The 12983-nt window shown below is 34.9% G+C and overlaps 1 protein-coding gene across 1 annotated transcript; it reads right to left on the bottom strand.

Annotated features, from left to right (window-relative positions):
* Window positions 1–9907: 9907 nt before the first annotated feature.
* On the bottom strand, window positions 9908–12771 carry LOC145118880 (uncharacterized). The gene has a single exon (XM_079054542.1). It carries the CDS (start codon window positions 12661–12663, stop codon window positions 10069–10071), a length of 2595 nt encoding a protein of 864 aa, XP_078910668.1. The 5' UTR covers window positions 12664–12771; the 3' UTR covers window positions 9908–10068.
* Between the last annotated feature and the right edge of the window lie 212 nt (window positions 12772–12983).

Here is a 12983-nt window from a genome sequence, read left to right as displayed (position 1 = left end):
GGATAAAATACCAAACAATGTCCAAATCGTCTGAAAATTTACATGAAATTGTTATTTTTCGAATACATTAACACTACAATTATTCAGATTTTTATCTCTTATGAAAACAATTATTTTGAATTTATTGTCATTAAATCATTATTTTTATAGAAAAATAAGGATTATGTTTAAGCACTTGTGATTTCACAGAACACCTCTTAAAACCACTTACTTTCATAAAACATTTTTACTAAGAATTATTTCTAAGATGAATGGGGTATTCAACCTCCACGAATTAGGGAATGTAGGTCTCTTTACACCAAAATTTCCTTTCCGGTCAGTCTCTTCGGTCTTTATTTCTCCTGCTGTGACTCACATGGAATTGTCCCCTTCTCTTCTAACTGAGTCCCAACCTAGGAGTTCTGATACAAAGTGTGGGTTTAGCCATCCTTAACCTGTTAACAAATAATATAAGAGAACAAGCAAGTATCTACTGTTGTATACTAGGTAATGGATGGAAGAGAAGAACAGATGGAGAAGAAATGCATATTGGACTCCAAAAGCTACTTTCTTATTAATAAACAAAGGCTATATATAGCATGCAAATAACCAACGGAATAAACAAAAAACAATCTATAAACTAGCTAACTATTCCTAGAGAATAGGGTTCTTTAGTGACCAATAACACCCACATGCTCTTCCAATGACCTGGTCATTCTTTATTCAAAAGCTAAGTAATTCAAAGAACTACTAACTATTAACCCATACCCATCAAGATTATCTAACAGTATTACCCTTGACCAGAATACCCATATATCTATTCCATTTTTAGATTAAGACATTCATATCGTTTACTATCGATCAGTGTAAAAGTTTGTTTTATCTTTAAGTTAGATATAATCCAAAGGGATGAAGATAAAAAGATCGAAATATTTATTATTCTACATCAAACAATCAAAATGGGTTTCCATATGAGTTGTAATCCTTTTTCCTTGTTGAACGATCCTTGTTAGCTAAATATATTGAACCGTTTATATATATATATATATATATATATATATATATATATATATATATATATATATATATATATATATATATATATATATATATACACACACACACACACAAGTTTCTCTTATTCGTTGTTGGCTATACATTCTCATAGTATAGATGAGATAAAAACATCTTTTAGTATGCGAAAAGTATTATCTTTAATGCAATAATCAACAAAATCTTTTTAGGAACCACCTTCTAAACAAAAATCATACTAAGATATTGAGTGTGGTGTCACAAGTCTTAAAATATGTATGATTTTATGTAAAAACAATCTTAAAAATACAAATATGGACTCTCATATGGTTGTCAATTGCTTAAATCAAAGCTATTTTCTTGGAAGAATGGAAGACAAAGCTTAAAGAAAACTTAAGAATTTTTTCTTATCCACTAAGATCGACTCTTTTTGTAACTTATTATTAATTCTAATAAAACTGATAACATTTTCATTTAATTAAAAAAAGTATTTGTTAGACTCTTACGCAAAATTCAGGAAATTTTTCTTTTCCACTATGATTGACTCTTTTTGTAACTTATTATTAATTCTAATAAAAATAATAACATTTTCATTTAATTAAAAAAGAATCATTTTTTAGAATTTTACTCACTCAAACCAATTATTTTTGTTTGCATATAATATTTGAACAATTGATACAAGATAGAGAGAGAAAGTAATTTGATGCATAATCTTTCATTATCTTCACTGATTCCGAATCACAGAATATACACAGAGAGATAGAAACAGAACTTACTAACTCTATGTGTTTACAACTAGATACCTTACACATATTATATTTACAATGTAAGTTCTCTACTTGATTGATAATTTCACATCCTCCCCTCAAGATGAATTTTGATGAATATCATCAAGGTTCATCTTGGAAAGAAGAAATTGAAATTGTGCGCTCCAAAGATCTTTTATGAAAATGTTTGCTAATTGTTGATTAGTTGGTATATGTCTTGGAAGAACAAAACCAAGTTTGAATTGATCTCGAACAAGATGACAATCAATGTCTAGATGTTTGGTTCTTTCATGAAAAATTGGGTTTTCTGTTATGTGGATAATCAATTTGTTATCACACCATAACGAGATTGGTATTTTCGATATTACTTTCAAGTCTCTTAGGCTGTAACTTATCCAAAGTAACTCACAAACAGTAGCAACTAGACTTCTATATTCAGCTTCACAAGAAGATCTTGATATTGTTTTCTAGTTCTTTGTCTTCCAAGAAACAAGAGAAGATCCTAAGAAAATGCAATACCCATTCAATGATCTTCTAGTATCAGTACATGATGCCCAATCTAAATCACTATAAGCAATGATTGTGAGAGGTGAATAATTCTTTTGAAAGAATAAACCTTTTGATGGACAACCTTTAAGGTATTTTAGCACATATAAAGTAGCTTTCCAATGAGTATCAGTTGGTGAATGAACGAATTGACTAAGTTGTTGTACTGCATAAATCTGGTCTTGTGAAGTTTAGGTACAATAATCTCCTAATCAATCATCTGTACTTCTCTGGATCTTTTATCTGAACATAATTACACATTCTTCATAACAGGTGTGCTAGTGAGTTTGACTCCAGTCAAACCTGCATCATCCAATATATCCAGTATGTACTTTCTTTGATTCACATACAAACCTTTCTTTGTTTTTAATAATTCCACTCCAAGAAAGTAACTAGCTTGTCCCAATTCCTTCATGGTAAAAGCTTCATGTAATTCATCTTTAACTTCTTTTATTCTGTTTTCACTTGGACCAGTTATTAGTACATCATCTACATAGACAACAAGTGTAATAAAATCAATTCATTCTCCTTTTGTGAAGAGACAATGATCATGAGATGATTGTTTGAATCCAAAGCTTAACAATTTATTGCAAAATTGTATGTGCTATTGTCTGCTAGCCTGTTTAATACCATAGATGGACTTGTTTAAATTGCACATTTCTCCTTTCTTTTCCTTTGAGTAACCTTGTGGAGGACTTAAGTATACTTCTTCATCCAAAAAACCATGTAAAAAGGCATTGTTAATGTCAAGTTGATGTAAAAACCAATCATTTGATGTAGATAAGGACAGTAATATCCTTATTGTGACAACTTTGGCTACAGGTGAGGAACTATCCAAGTAATCAATACCATAAGTTTGATTGTATCCATTTACAACTAGTGTCTCTTTAAACCTTTCAACAGTTCCATCAGGTTTCAATTTCACCTTATATACCCATTTTGAACCAATAGGATTCTTAACTGGTGGTAAGGGCATAATTGTCCAAGTTTCATTTTCTTCCAAAGCACTGAGTTCTTTATTCATTGTTTCAAACCATTCAGGTTCAATAGATGATTCTTGATAGTTTTTGGGTTCTTTGATTTTAGAAACAGAACATAAGAAGCTTTTGTGAGTTGTATTAAGTGTAGGTGATTCAACATATGGGTATGTAGGAGGTGAATGAGGAGAAGTGTAAATCTTTGTGGGTTTTTGTACAGGGATTGATGAAGTATTACAATGCATAACAAAATCATCATACCACGATGGTCTTTTTGAAATTCTGCTAGAGGTTCTTAAAGGAACATTTTGTTGATTTTCCTCATCACAAGAAGTATCAGGATGAGAAGAACTTTGATCTTGTGAGATATGAGAAGAAGAAGAATCTTGTGAAAAAGACTGTTGATTCTGAGGAATTTCATTTCTTAAATCCAAGTTGTCTGGATCATAATTATCCAAAGGAATAAAGTCCTGAGGATCTATTTGAAAGGGTATTTCTAGAACATCATCATTTAAACTAGGATTTGGCATCATAGCTGCTTCAGATATTTTCTGAAATCTGTGACTCTTGAATGGAAATAATTCTTCATAGAATACCACATCCCTTGACATTATGATCTTCTTCTTAATTAAGTCATATAACTTGTATGCCTTTTGGCCCTGATTATATCCAATAAAACAACATTGAATAGCTCTTGATTCAAACTTGGTTTTATGAGGAATGGTGTTAGTAGCAAAGCATAAGTAACCAAATACTTTCAGATTTGAATATGATGGTTATTTGTTGTAAAGCTTTTTGTAAGGAGTTTTACATTCCAAAATTCTTGTAGGTAAAATATTAATGACATAGGTTGCCATTAATATTGCATGTCCCCAAAATCTGATTGGTAAACCATATTGTGACAAAAAAGCTCTTGCAATTTGTAACAGTTGTTGTTGTTTCCTTTCCACTCTACCATTTTGTTGTGGTGAGTATGGGAATGTTTTTTGATGAATAACTCCCATTGAAGATTTTTTTTTTGACAATTAGAATTTACAAATTTAGAAACATTGTTTGTCCTTATTGTTCTAATTTTAGTTTGAAACTGGTTAGAAACATAAGCAAAAAAACTAGACAAGGTTTGGAAGACTTGAGTCTTGTCATTGAGAAGAAATGTCCAAATTGTCCTTGACTTGTCATCAACTATAATGAGAAAATAAGACGCTCATGTGATTGTTTTTGTCTTATACGGACCTCACAAATCCACATGAATTAATTTGAAGATTTCAGCAGAACATGAATCACTATTTGGAAAGGGAAATCTTTGTTGCTTGGATTCATGACATTGAATACATGGAATCAATTCATCATGCACCTTTGAAGGAATAAAACTCAAATGTTCCAATACAAAAGTAGATGAATGTCCCAACCTTTGATGCCAAATTGAGAACGAATCCTTATTCGAATGTTCTATAGATTTACAAGACTGTATATCTAATCCTTTAAGAATTTTTTCATTACATGACTAATGAAGAAACAAACTATCATTATCAAGAACATATAGATTTCCCAAGATCTTTCCTTGAGCCACAATCTTTTTAGTTGCCAGGTCATGTAAAAGGCAATATGTGGGATAAAACTAAAAGGCAATTTGTGTAGTTATAGCCAAACTTTTGATAGAAAACAAATTGCACTTAAAATCTGACACATGAAGAACATTCTTAAGAACCACCTTAGGGCTTAACTCTATTAACAATGTATGACTATGTAACATCCCAAAAATTTAAGACCAAAATTTCATTTTTAATTAAGTAATTATAAAACCAATAGTCTAAAAACATCCGTAGTGTCATCCCATATCAAAACCAATATGTCAATAATCAAAACATGTCATAATAAAACAACATCAGAGTATAACTCCCAAAGATCTCATGTGCGGAAATCATGGTGTGATGCGTTGCGATCATGCCGACTTTTTTCCTTTTGAAGAAGAGGTACCTGAAACCAAAACTGAAAACTGTAAGCACGAAGCTTAGTGAGTTCCCCCATCATACCACATACCGTACAATAAACATATTGACAAACATATCCGGGTGCTAGCCTACCCCTTCGGTCTCTTTCAACCGGTAACCGCCTAGCATATCTGGGTGCTGTCCTACCCCTTCGGTCTCTTTCAACCGGTAACCGCCTAGCATACTTGGGTGCTGGCCTACCCCTTCGGTCTCTTTCAACCGGTCACGGGGACTATTTCACCCCTACCACTACCACATAATGTCCTAGCATATAAACACATAAATCACATACTGCCTAGCATATGTGGGTGCTGGCTTACCCCTTCGGTCCTTTCGACCGGATATGGGGTCTGTTTCACCTCCTACCACTACCACATAATAACATAACAGATAAGCACATCAATCTCAACAGATAGTGGCATACCAGACAATTATCACCAAGACAATCGTCTCTACTGTAAACAACTACTAATGGGCCGGCATTGGTGCGTTCGACCCATTCATACCGGGAAGGTAACTCACCTCGCACTGCTGAAGTTCACTGCAGGAAATCCTTAGCAGCTGCCCTGGAAACTCCTCGAGCTATCAATACCCAAAATATCACCCAATTAGCAATTGGGTCTCAAACCATGATCCAAAATCCCTACTTAGGGTGAAATGACCGTTTCACCCCCGACCCATCAAGGTCCATACTATAAAATCCATGAAAGCCCATCAATGGCCCAATTTTCCAAATTGGGCCCAAACCCTTACATGGGACTACCCTTTAGAACCCATTTCGTACTTCATAACCCTCCAAGGGTCAACCTTGGTCAAAGTCAAGTCAAGGTTAAAGTCAACATCCAAGTCAAAGTCAAAGTCAACGCTCCGAGTTGACTCAACTCATCGAGTTGTCCTTCAACTCAGCAAGTTCCCATAAACCTCAGAATCGCGATACTACGAATCAACTCGTCGAGTTGTCCCTTAACTCGTCGAGTTCTTTCCTTTTCAACAGAATCGGGACATACTCATATCAACTCGCTGAGTTCCTTTGTGAATTCGTTGAGTTCTTCAGTCTGTTAACCATTCTTAATGCATTAATCCATTTCTCTCGAATCCAACAGCTCCAAACCTCAGGTCCTTTCCATTATAATGTCTAGAAGGGTAAATTTTCCAACTTTACCCTCAAGAACCATCTACTAAGCTTAAAACTCAAACCCTAGTTTCTTTAAAGGTGGTCTTGATCCATTAATCCCCTAAACTCCTACTACAACACACCAACATACAGATCTGATGTCCCAAGGTGGACAAATCACGTAAAGTTTCCAACTTTACGTTCATGCATGCTAGAAACACCCTCAAATGTCCATTTTTGGCTTCACAATGGCCATATTGCATGAATGGGACATGGAGACCATTAAAGTTTGCAACTTTAAGCCTCAATAGGTCATATAAGGGTCATATCTATCCCATTAACCCCTACAAACTTCTTCTCTTCGGACCATTTGATCAAAGCCCCAAAACTCAAGCTAAAACTTCAAGAAAAAGGATCTAGTAAGCTATATGTCAAGGTGACGACTTTACACCTTAGAGATGCATCTCTTGATGAAGGGTTTCTAGATCTGGAGTCACTCCTCCAAGCTAGGTGCTTCCCTCTTCAAGTATCCTTCAAGAATCACCAACAAATACTCTTTATGAACTCACAACACTAAAAAATGGCCTTAGGGTCTCGAGGTTAGGGTTTTGGACGATAGAGGCTGGAAATGAGGCCAAACCCTAGAGCTTAAATTGTTTAAATAGGGTGCAAAGTCTCGATTTTAGGGTTTCCCAAACCCAGTCCAACTCGTCGAGTTGGTTTTCCGAAAACACACGACCTTGATTTCTAACACGTCGAGTTCTTCCTCATGGACTCGACGAGTTGGCTTTCTAATTGAATGTTTTTCTTTCCTTAATCGGCCTTCTAGATTTCGGGTGTTACAGACTAACAGAGTTAATAGATCCATCTGGTAAAAAAATTGGTGTATATCTATAAACTTTGCTGAGCTTCTTCATATGATCAATGTTAGAACACATATGAGCAGTAGCTCCGGTGTCTAATATCCAAATAGATTCATTAAAATTACCACTATTTAAAGAGTTTAATAGTGATAATTCAATGCCTACAAAGTCTCCAAAGTGTAAGAAATTCACAGAGTGTGAATCAGCCTTTTGATTAGCCTTCATAAACTGACTGAATTTCTGGAAAAGAGCGTTCATGGAATCACTATTGTTGTTAAGAGAATCATATTCTTGATCACCATAAAAGGATTATTATCACTTTCATTAACATTTTCCATATGTTCATAATTAAAGTTACTTTTCTTCTTATCTTTAAGATCTGTGTACCAGTTTGGGTAACTATTCAACTCGAAACAAGCTTCTTTAGTATGTCTATTCACTTTACAGTGGTTACGATATCTATCTCCATTCTTCACTTTGTAATCAGTTTTAGGTTTGTATGACAATGATTTTTTCTCATTAGAAGATTTAGCAAGCATAACAGAAACCTCAGTAGGAATGGAGAAATTAATCTGGACTTCTTTTTGTTTTTTAACACTTAATGCCATTGAGTATCCCTTATGAACAGAAGGCAAAGGATCTATATAGTACAAGAATTTGATTCCTTAAATTCTCATAAGTGTCATTAAGTCCCATGAGAAATTGCATTAGACGAGTTAAAAGAATTGAGATATGCAGATCCACATGTACACGAAGGCATAACAACTAAACAGTTCAATTGATCTCATAGTTGCTTTAATTTTGTGTAATATTTAGATAAAGAAGAATCACCTTGATTAATTGAAGCCATCTGTCTTTCTAGCTGATATATATCAAGGGACCATTACTTTCACCGAAGTGTTCTTCAAGATCGATCCATAATTCTCGAGCAGTAGTAGAGAAAACAAAAGCACTGACAATTTCTTTTGAAATTGCATTACGTATCCAAGAACGAACCATACAATCATTGTTGATCCAGTCATCAAGTTTATTTCCTTCAGCTTCAGGCTTCTTTGTAGTTCCATCGATAAAACCGATCTTCTTCTTAGCTCCTAAAGCAATTTGGATTGAAAACTTCCATTGCTTGAAGTTTTCAGTTCCAGTAAGATGAGTTGGAACGAGAAACATGCTTGGATCATTACTTTTAAAGTTGTTGATCGAAGAAGAATTGTAATTGGAGGAATTAGGATCAGTAACGTGATCTGAATTCATAATTGTGGAAGAAAAATTCAGATCAATTTGAATAGAAATGGATCAAAACCTCTCTGATACCATTTCAACAATTGATACAAGATAGAGAGAGAAAGTAAATTGATGCATAATCTTTCATTATCTTCATTGATTCTGAATCACAGAATATATACAGAGAGATAGAAACAAAACTTACTATTCTATGTGTTTACAACTAGATACCTTGCACTTATTATATTTACAATGTAAGTCCCTCTACTTGATTGATAATTTCACATGCAAAAAAAACAACTTTATGAAAACATAATATATAATTGCACTTGATAAAAACAATTAATTATAACTATCTTGTATTGGGGCTAGAAATACAACAATTTAGTCGGTAGTTGGATTGCATATTTAAAAACTTAAAAAAAGAAAAGTAAAACATGTGTGTATGCTCACACATATGAGTGTGGGTGTGGGCGTGTGCATGTATGTGTGCATTCGTGTGCGGGTGTAGGGGTGTTCATGGTTCGGTTTGAAACCGTGAAACCGGCCAAACCGGTCATTGGTTTGGTTTCGCGGTTTATATTTTTCTGAACGGTTTGGCTTGCGGCTTCAAACTTTTCAAACCGTAATGAATGGTTTGGCTTGCGGTTTCAAAATTTTCATACCGTATAAAACCGGACCGCACCGTAGGATATATATATATATATATATATATATATATATATATATATATATATATATATATATATATATATATATATATATAAATGAATTTTTTCATATGTTATTATATATAATATTGTTTTATTATATATTAATATTTATATATGTATAATATTAATTTATAACCCAAAATTAACTTTTACATCAACCTAGTTCTAAATCACAATTCAAACGTCCATACTTTTCGTTTCCGTTATCACTTTTCAATTGGAGACAAAACTTTCTTTCCAATTTCTCATCGCAAAATGTAGGGAAGCAATCGCAGTTTAATCGGTTCCTGTATCGCCTATATTACAAATATTTCATATTTCATATATTTTGATTTTTTTAAACAGATTTTATTTGACTGTTTATGTTGACAAAATTAGTTTAATATGCTAGACTCAAGTGAGTCTAAAATGCCCAAACCGTGAAACCAAACCGAAGCCAAACCGTTAGTAACGGTTCGGCTTGGTTAAATTTTAATTTTCAACGGGTTGGCTATGGTTTTCGATTGACAAAAACCGTTACTAACGGTTTGGCTTCGGTTTGACCTAAAAACCGAACCGTGAACACCCCTATGCGGGTGTGGGCGTAGAATTGAGCTTGGCATAAACTCATCATTAAACTTAGCATCGGAAATATCATTGTCTTTTCTGTAAAACATAAAAAATAAATATTTGTCGACTAATTCATTAAAATTTAGAATTTAACGTACGGGAGTTTAAACAATTCCAATTTCTTTGATTTTCAAAACAACTAAAATTTACAAACCAGTTTCTCCAAATTTTTCGAAATTCACAAACCAAATACGACCATATTAGATTCTATAATTTGACAAAACATTGAAAAGCTAACACGTTATTGAAGACATCCTTACCAAAATTTGAAGAGTAGTAAAAAGTTCAGTAAGTAGCCCATGATCAAGATCGATGAGAAGAACCCAACCGGAAAACCAAACCATGCTCCCTCCCACAACATCCACGATAGTTTCTCGTCTTCCTCCTCACTCTCTTCTGTTGGTGTCGGTGGGATATCCTCGGGGCATTTGATCATAATCTGCATGCCGCATAATCCACTATTGTTTGCAAAAAACTTTAACTCGTTCATCGTGTTCATTTGCCAACCAGTTGGAATCTTACCTGTTAGCCTGTTGTTGCTCACATCCAGTATTGCAAGTTGATCCAACTTCACTAGTGATTGAGGAATTGAACCAAAGATTTTGTTGTGCGACAAATCTAAGCTCTCCATATCCTTTAGATTTCCGAAAGACACTGGAATGTGCCCCGAGATGTTGTTGTAAGAAATGTTTAACACTTTTAAACTTTCCAGATTGCCTACGGATGCTGGAATTTCACCAGAAAATCTGTTGTCTGATAAGTCCATGAACGAGTAAATACCAATGCTGTGACTCGACAGACCTTGAAAGGAGTTCTTCCAGTTCACTACCAAGTCCTGAAACTCGACGTTGTCAAGAAAATCATCATAGATGAACATGTATCTAGGCCATATGTCGAAAGGAACATACTTTGTATGGGGAGTTTCGATCATTCTTTTAAGGTTTCCGATTTCCTGTGGAATACTTCCTGTTAGGTTGTTCCCTGAAAGATCAAGAATCCGAAGAGAAGTGAGGTTGGAGATTGTTCTCGGGATAAATCCTTTAAGGGAATTGTCTCTTAGGTTTAAGACTTGAAGCGTTGGGATTTGAGGGAGAACATCATGAAAATTTCCAGTTATATCATTGCCGTGAAGATCGAGACTTTCGAGGCTTACCAAGTTACTTAAATTCGAAGGCAGGTCGCCGGAAAACTTATTCCCACCTAAAGAAAGAACTCGTGTTTCTGAAGAAAAAGTCATCGGGATCTTACCAAAAAAGTCGTTGTAGGACAAGTCTATATATGGAAGATTTTTATCTCCAAGAACAAAGAAATTATCGCCAGAAAATCTATTTCTTGACAAATCGAGAACCTGTAGCCTATACATGTGGGACATGGACATTGGAATTTTGCCGGAAAAATTATTTCCTGACAACATAAGCATGGAGAGCGTGCTAGCGTTTCCTATGTTCTCAGGCAACTCCCCGGAAAAATTATTCCGGGACAAGGCAAGAAGCTTTAACCCTAAAGATTCAAACAGGCGAGGCGGGATTGATCCTGTGAGCTTGTTATCTGAGAGGACTATGCCTTCCATGTCCATATCAGCAAGCCAAAATGGAAATTTTCCCTCCAGTTGATTCATGCTCAAATCAAGAAAAGTCAAGTCTTTCTGTGATGAAATCCATTTAGGAATTTGGCCGGAAAGTCTACATGAAGTCATAGAGATCTGTTGTAGGCTACATCTTGGAACAATGTTTGTGTTGTTATTCCATGTCAAGCTATTTCCATTTCCACCTATGAACAATCCCCTTAATGATTTGATGTTGAATAACCAAGTTGGTATATCTCCTGCTAACTTGTTGTGTTGGAGCCGAAGGGTTTCTAACTTGCTCACGTTTTGTAATGATGATGGTATTGGACCTGTCAACTCGTTCTTGCTCAAGTCAAGTGTTGTCATGTTGGGTAGCCTTCCAATGGCGGATGGAATTTGTGATGAGAAGGAATTATTAGACAAATCTAGTAATACCATCTCCTTCAAGTTTATAACTGAAGCTGGGATTTCACCTGAGAAGTGATTGTCTGTAAGGTACAATTCTGTTAACTTGGTTAGATTTCCAATCTCTTTAGGGATGATTCCGGAAAGAATATTTCTATCTAGGTACAACCTTTCAAGATTTCGAAGTTTACCAACTTCAGGGCTTAAAACACCCTGGAAGAGATTGTTAGATAGATCAAGAATTCGAAGAGATTCCAGTTCAAAAACTTGAGAAGGAATCGGACCCTGGAAGTTATTAAAACTTAACCTTAGTGTAGTCAAACTCCGAAAAGAACCCACTTCGGGTCCCAGTGTCCCAAGTAGCGGATTGACGGTCAAGTCTAAGTATTGCAGCTTCGGTAACTGTAAAAGTTGGCTGGGAATGGAACCGTTGAATTTGTTCAACGCCATGTCAAGATGAACCAATTCTGTGAGATTTCGAAACCCATCTCTGGGAATCTCTCCTAGGAGTGAATTCATTGCAATATCGAGTAGTTTCAGTGATCGGATATGGAAAAGAGGAGTAAGGATGTTGGAGAACACGGGGGCTGGATTGTTAGACTCAGGGACGATGCTATATAAGTGAAGCTCGGTAACAGCTTTGGCTTTGCTGCATTTAAGGCGATCCCATGTGCAACAATCGGAATTGGGTTTCCATGAGTTTAGTTCTACGGGTAGATAAGAACTGGATTCGGAATCGTGGATGGCGTCGAGGGTGGATTTGAAGTGGAGAAGTGCTTGTTTTTGATGAAGAGGACAAGAGGATGATGGGATTGGAATGGAATTGAATATGAAGAAGATAGATAATATTAACAGTGGTGTTGTTAGGGTGGTGGCCATGGTGATTTCCGACGGTTCTATGTTTGATTCGTTTGTAGATACGGTGATGATTATAAAGAGGATTGGAATGTTGGTCCTATTTTTCTCCTAAAAGTCAAATGTAAGGCATGATCGTGCAAGTGGAGAAAAAAATTGCGTAGAATCATCATTTCCATATCAAAAAGGATAAGGATTTGAATAAAATCATCATTATAAGTGCAGATTTAGCATTGAAATGGTCCTTCAAAACAAAAATAAATTCAAATATCTATCTCTCTAAAAATAAATATAAAACAAAAAGGAATATAAACTTTATTATTTTTTGTGTAATTTTATTTGGT

The sequence above is a fragment of the Lactuca virosa genome, chromosome 6 (genome assembly GCF_052849685.1).
Source record: "Lactuca virosa cultivar CGN04683 chromosome 6, Lactuca_virosa_CGN04683_v6, whole genome shotgun sequence".
Taxonomy (NCBI): domain Eukaryota; kingdom Viridiplantae; phylum Streptophyta; class Magnoliopsida; order Asterales; family Asteraceae; genus Lactuca; species Lactuca virosa.
The sequence above is the reverse complement of the archived record's forward strand: the minus strand, read 5'-3'. Positions and strand labels throughout refer to the sequence as shown.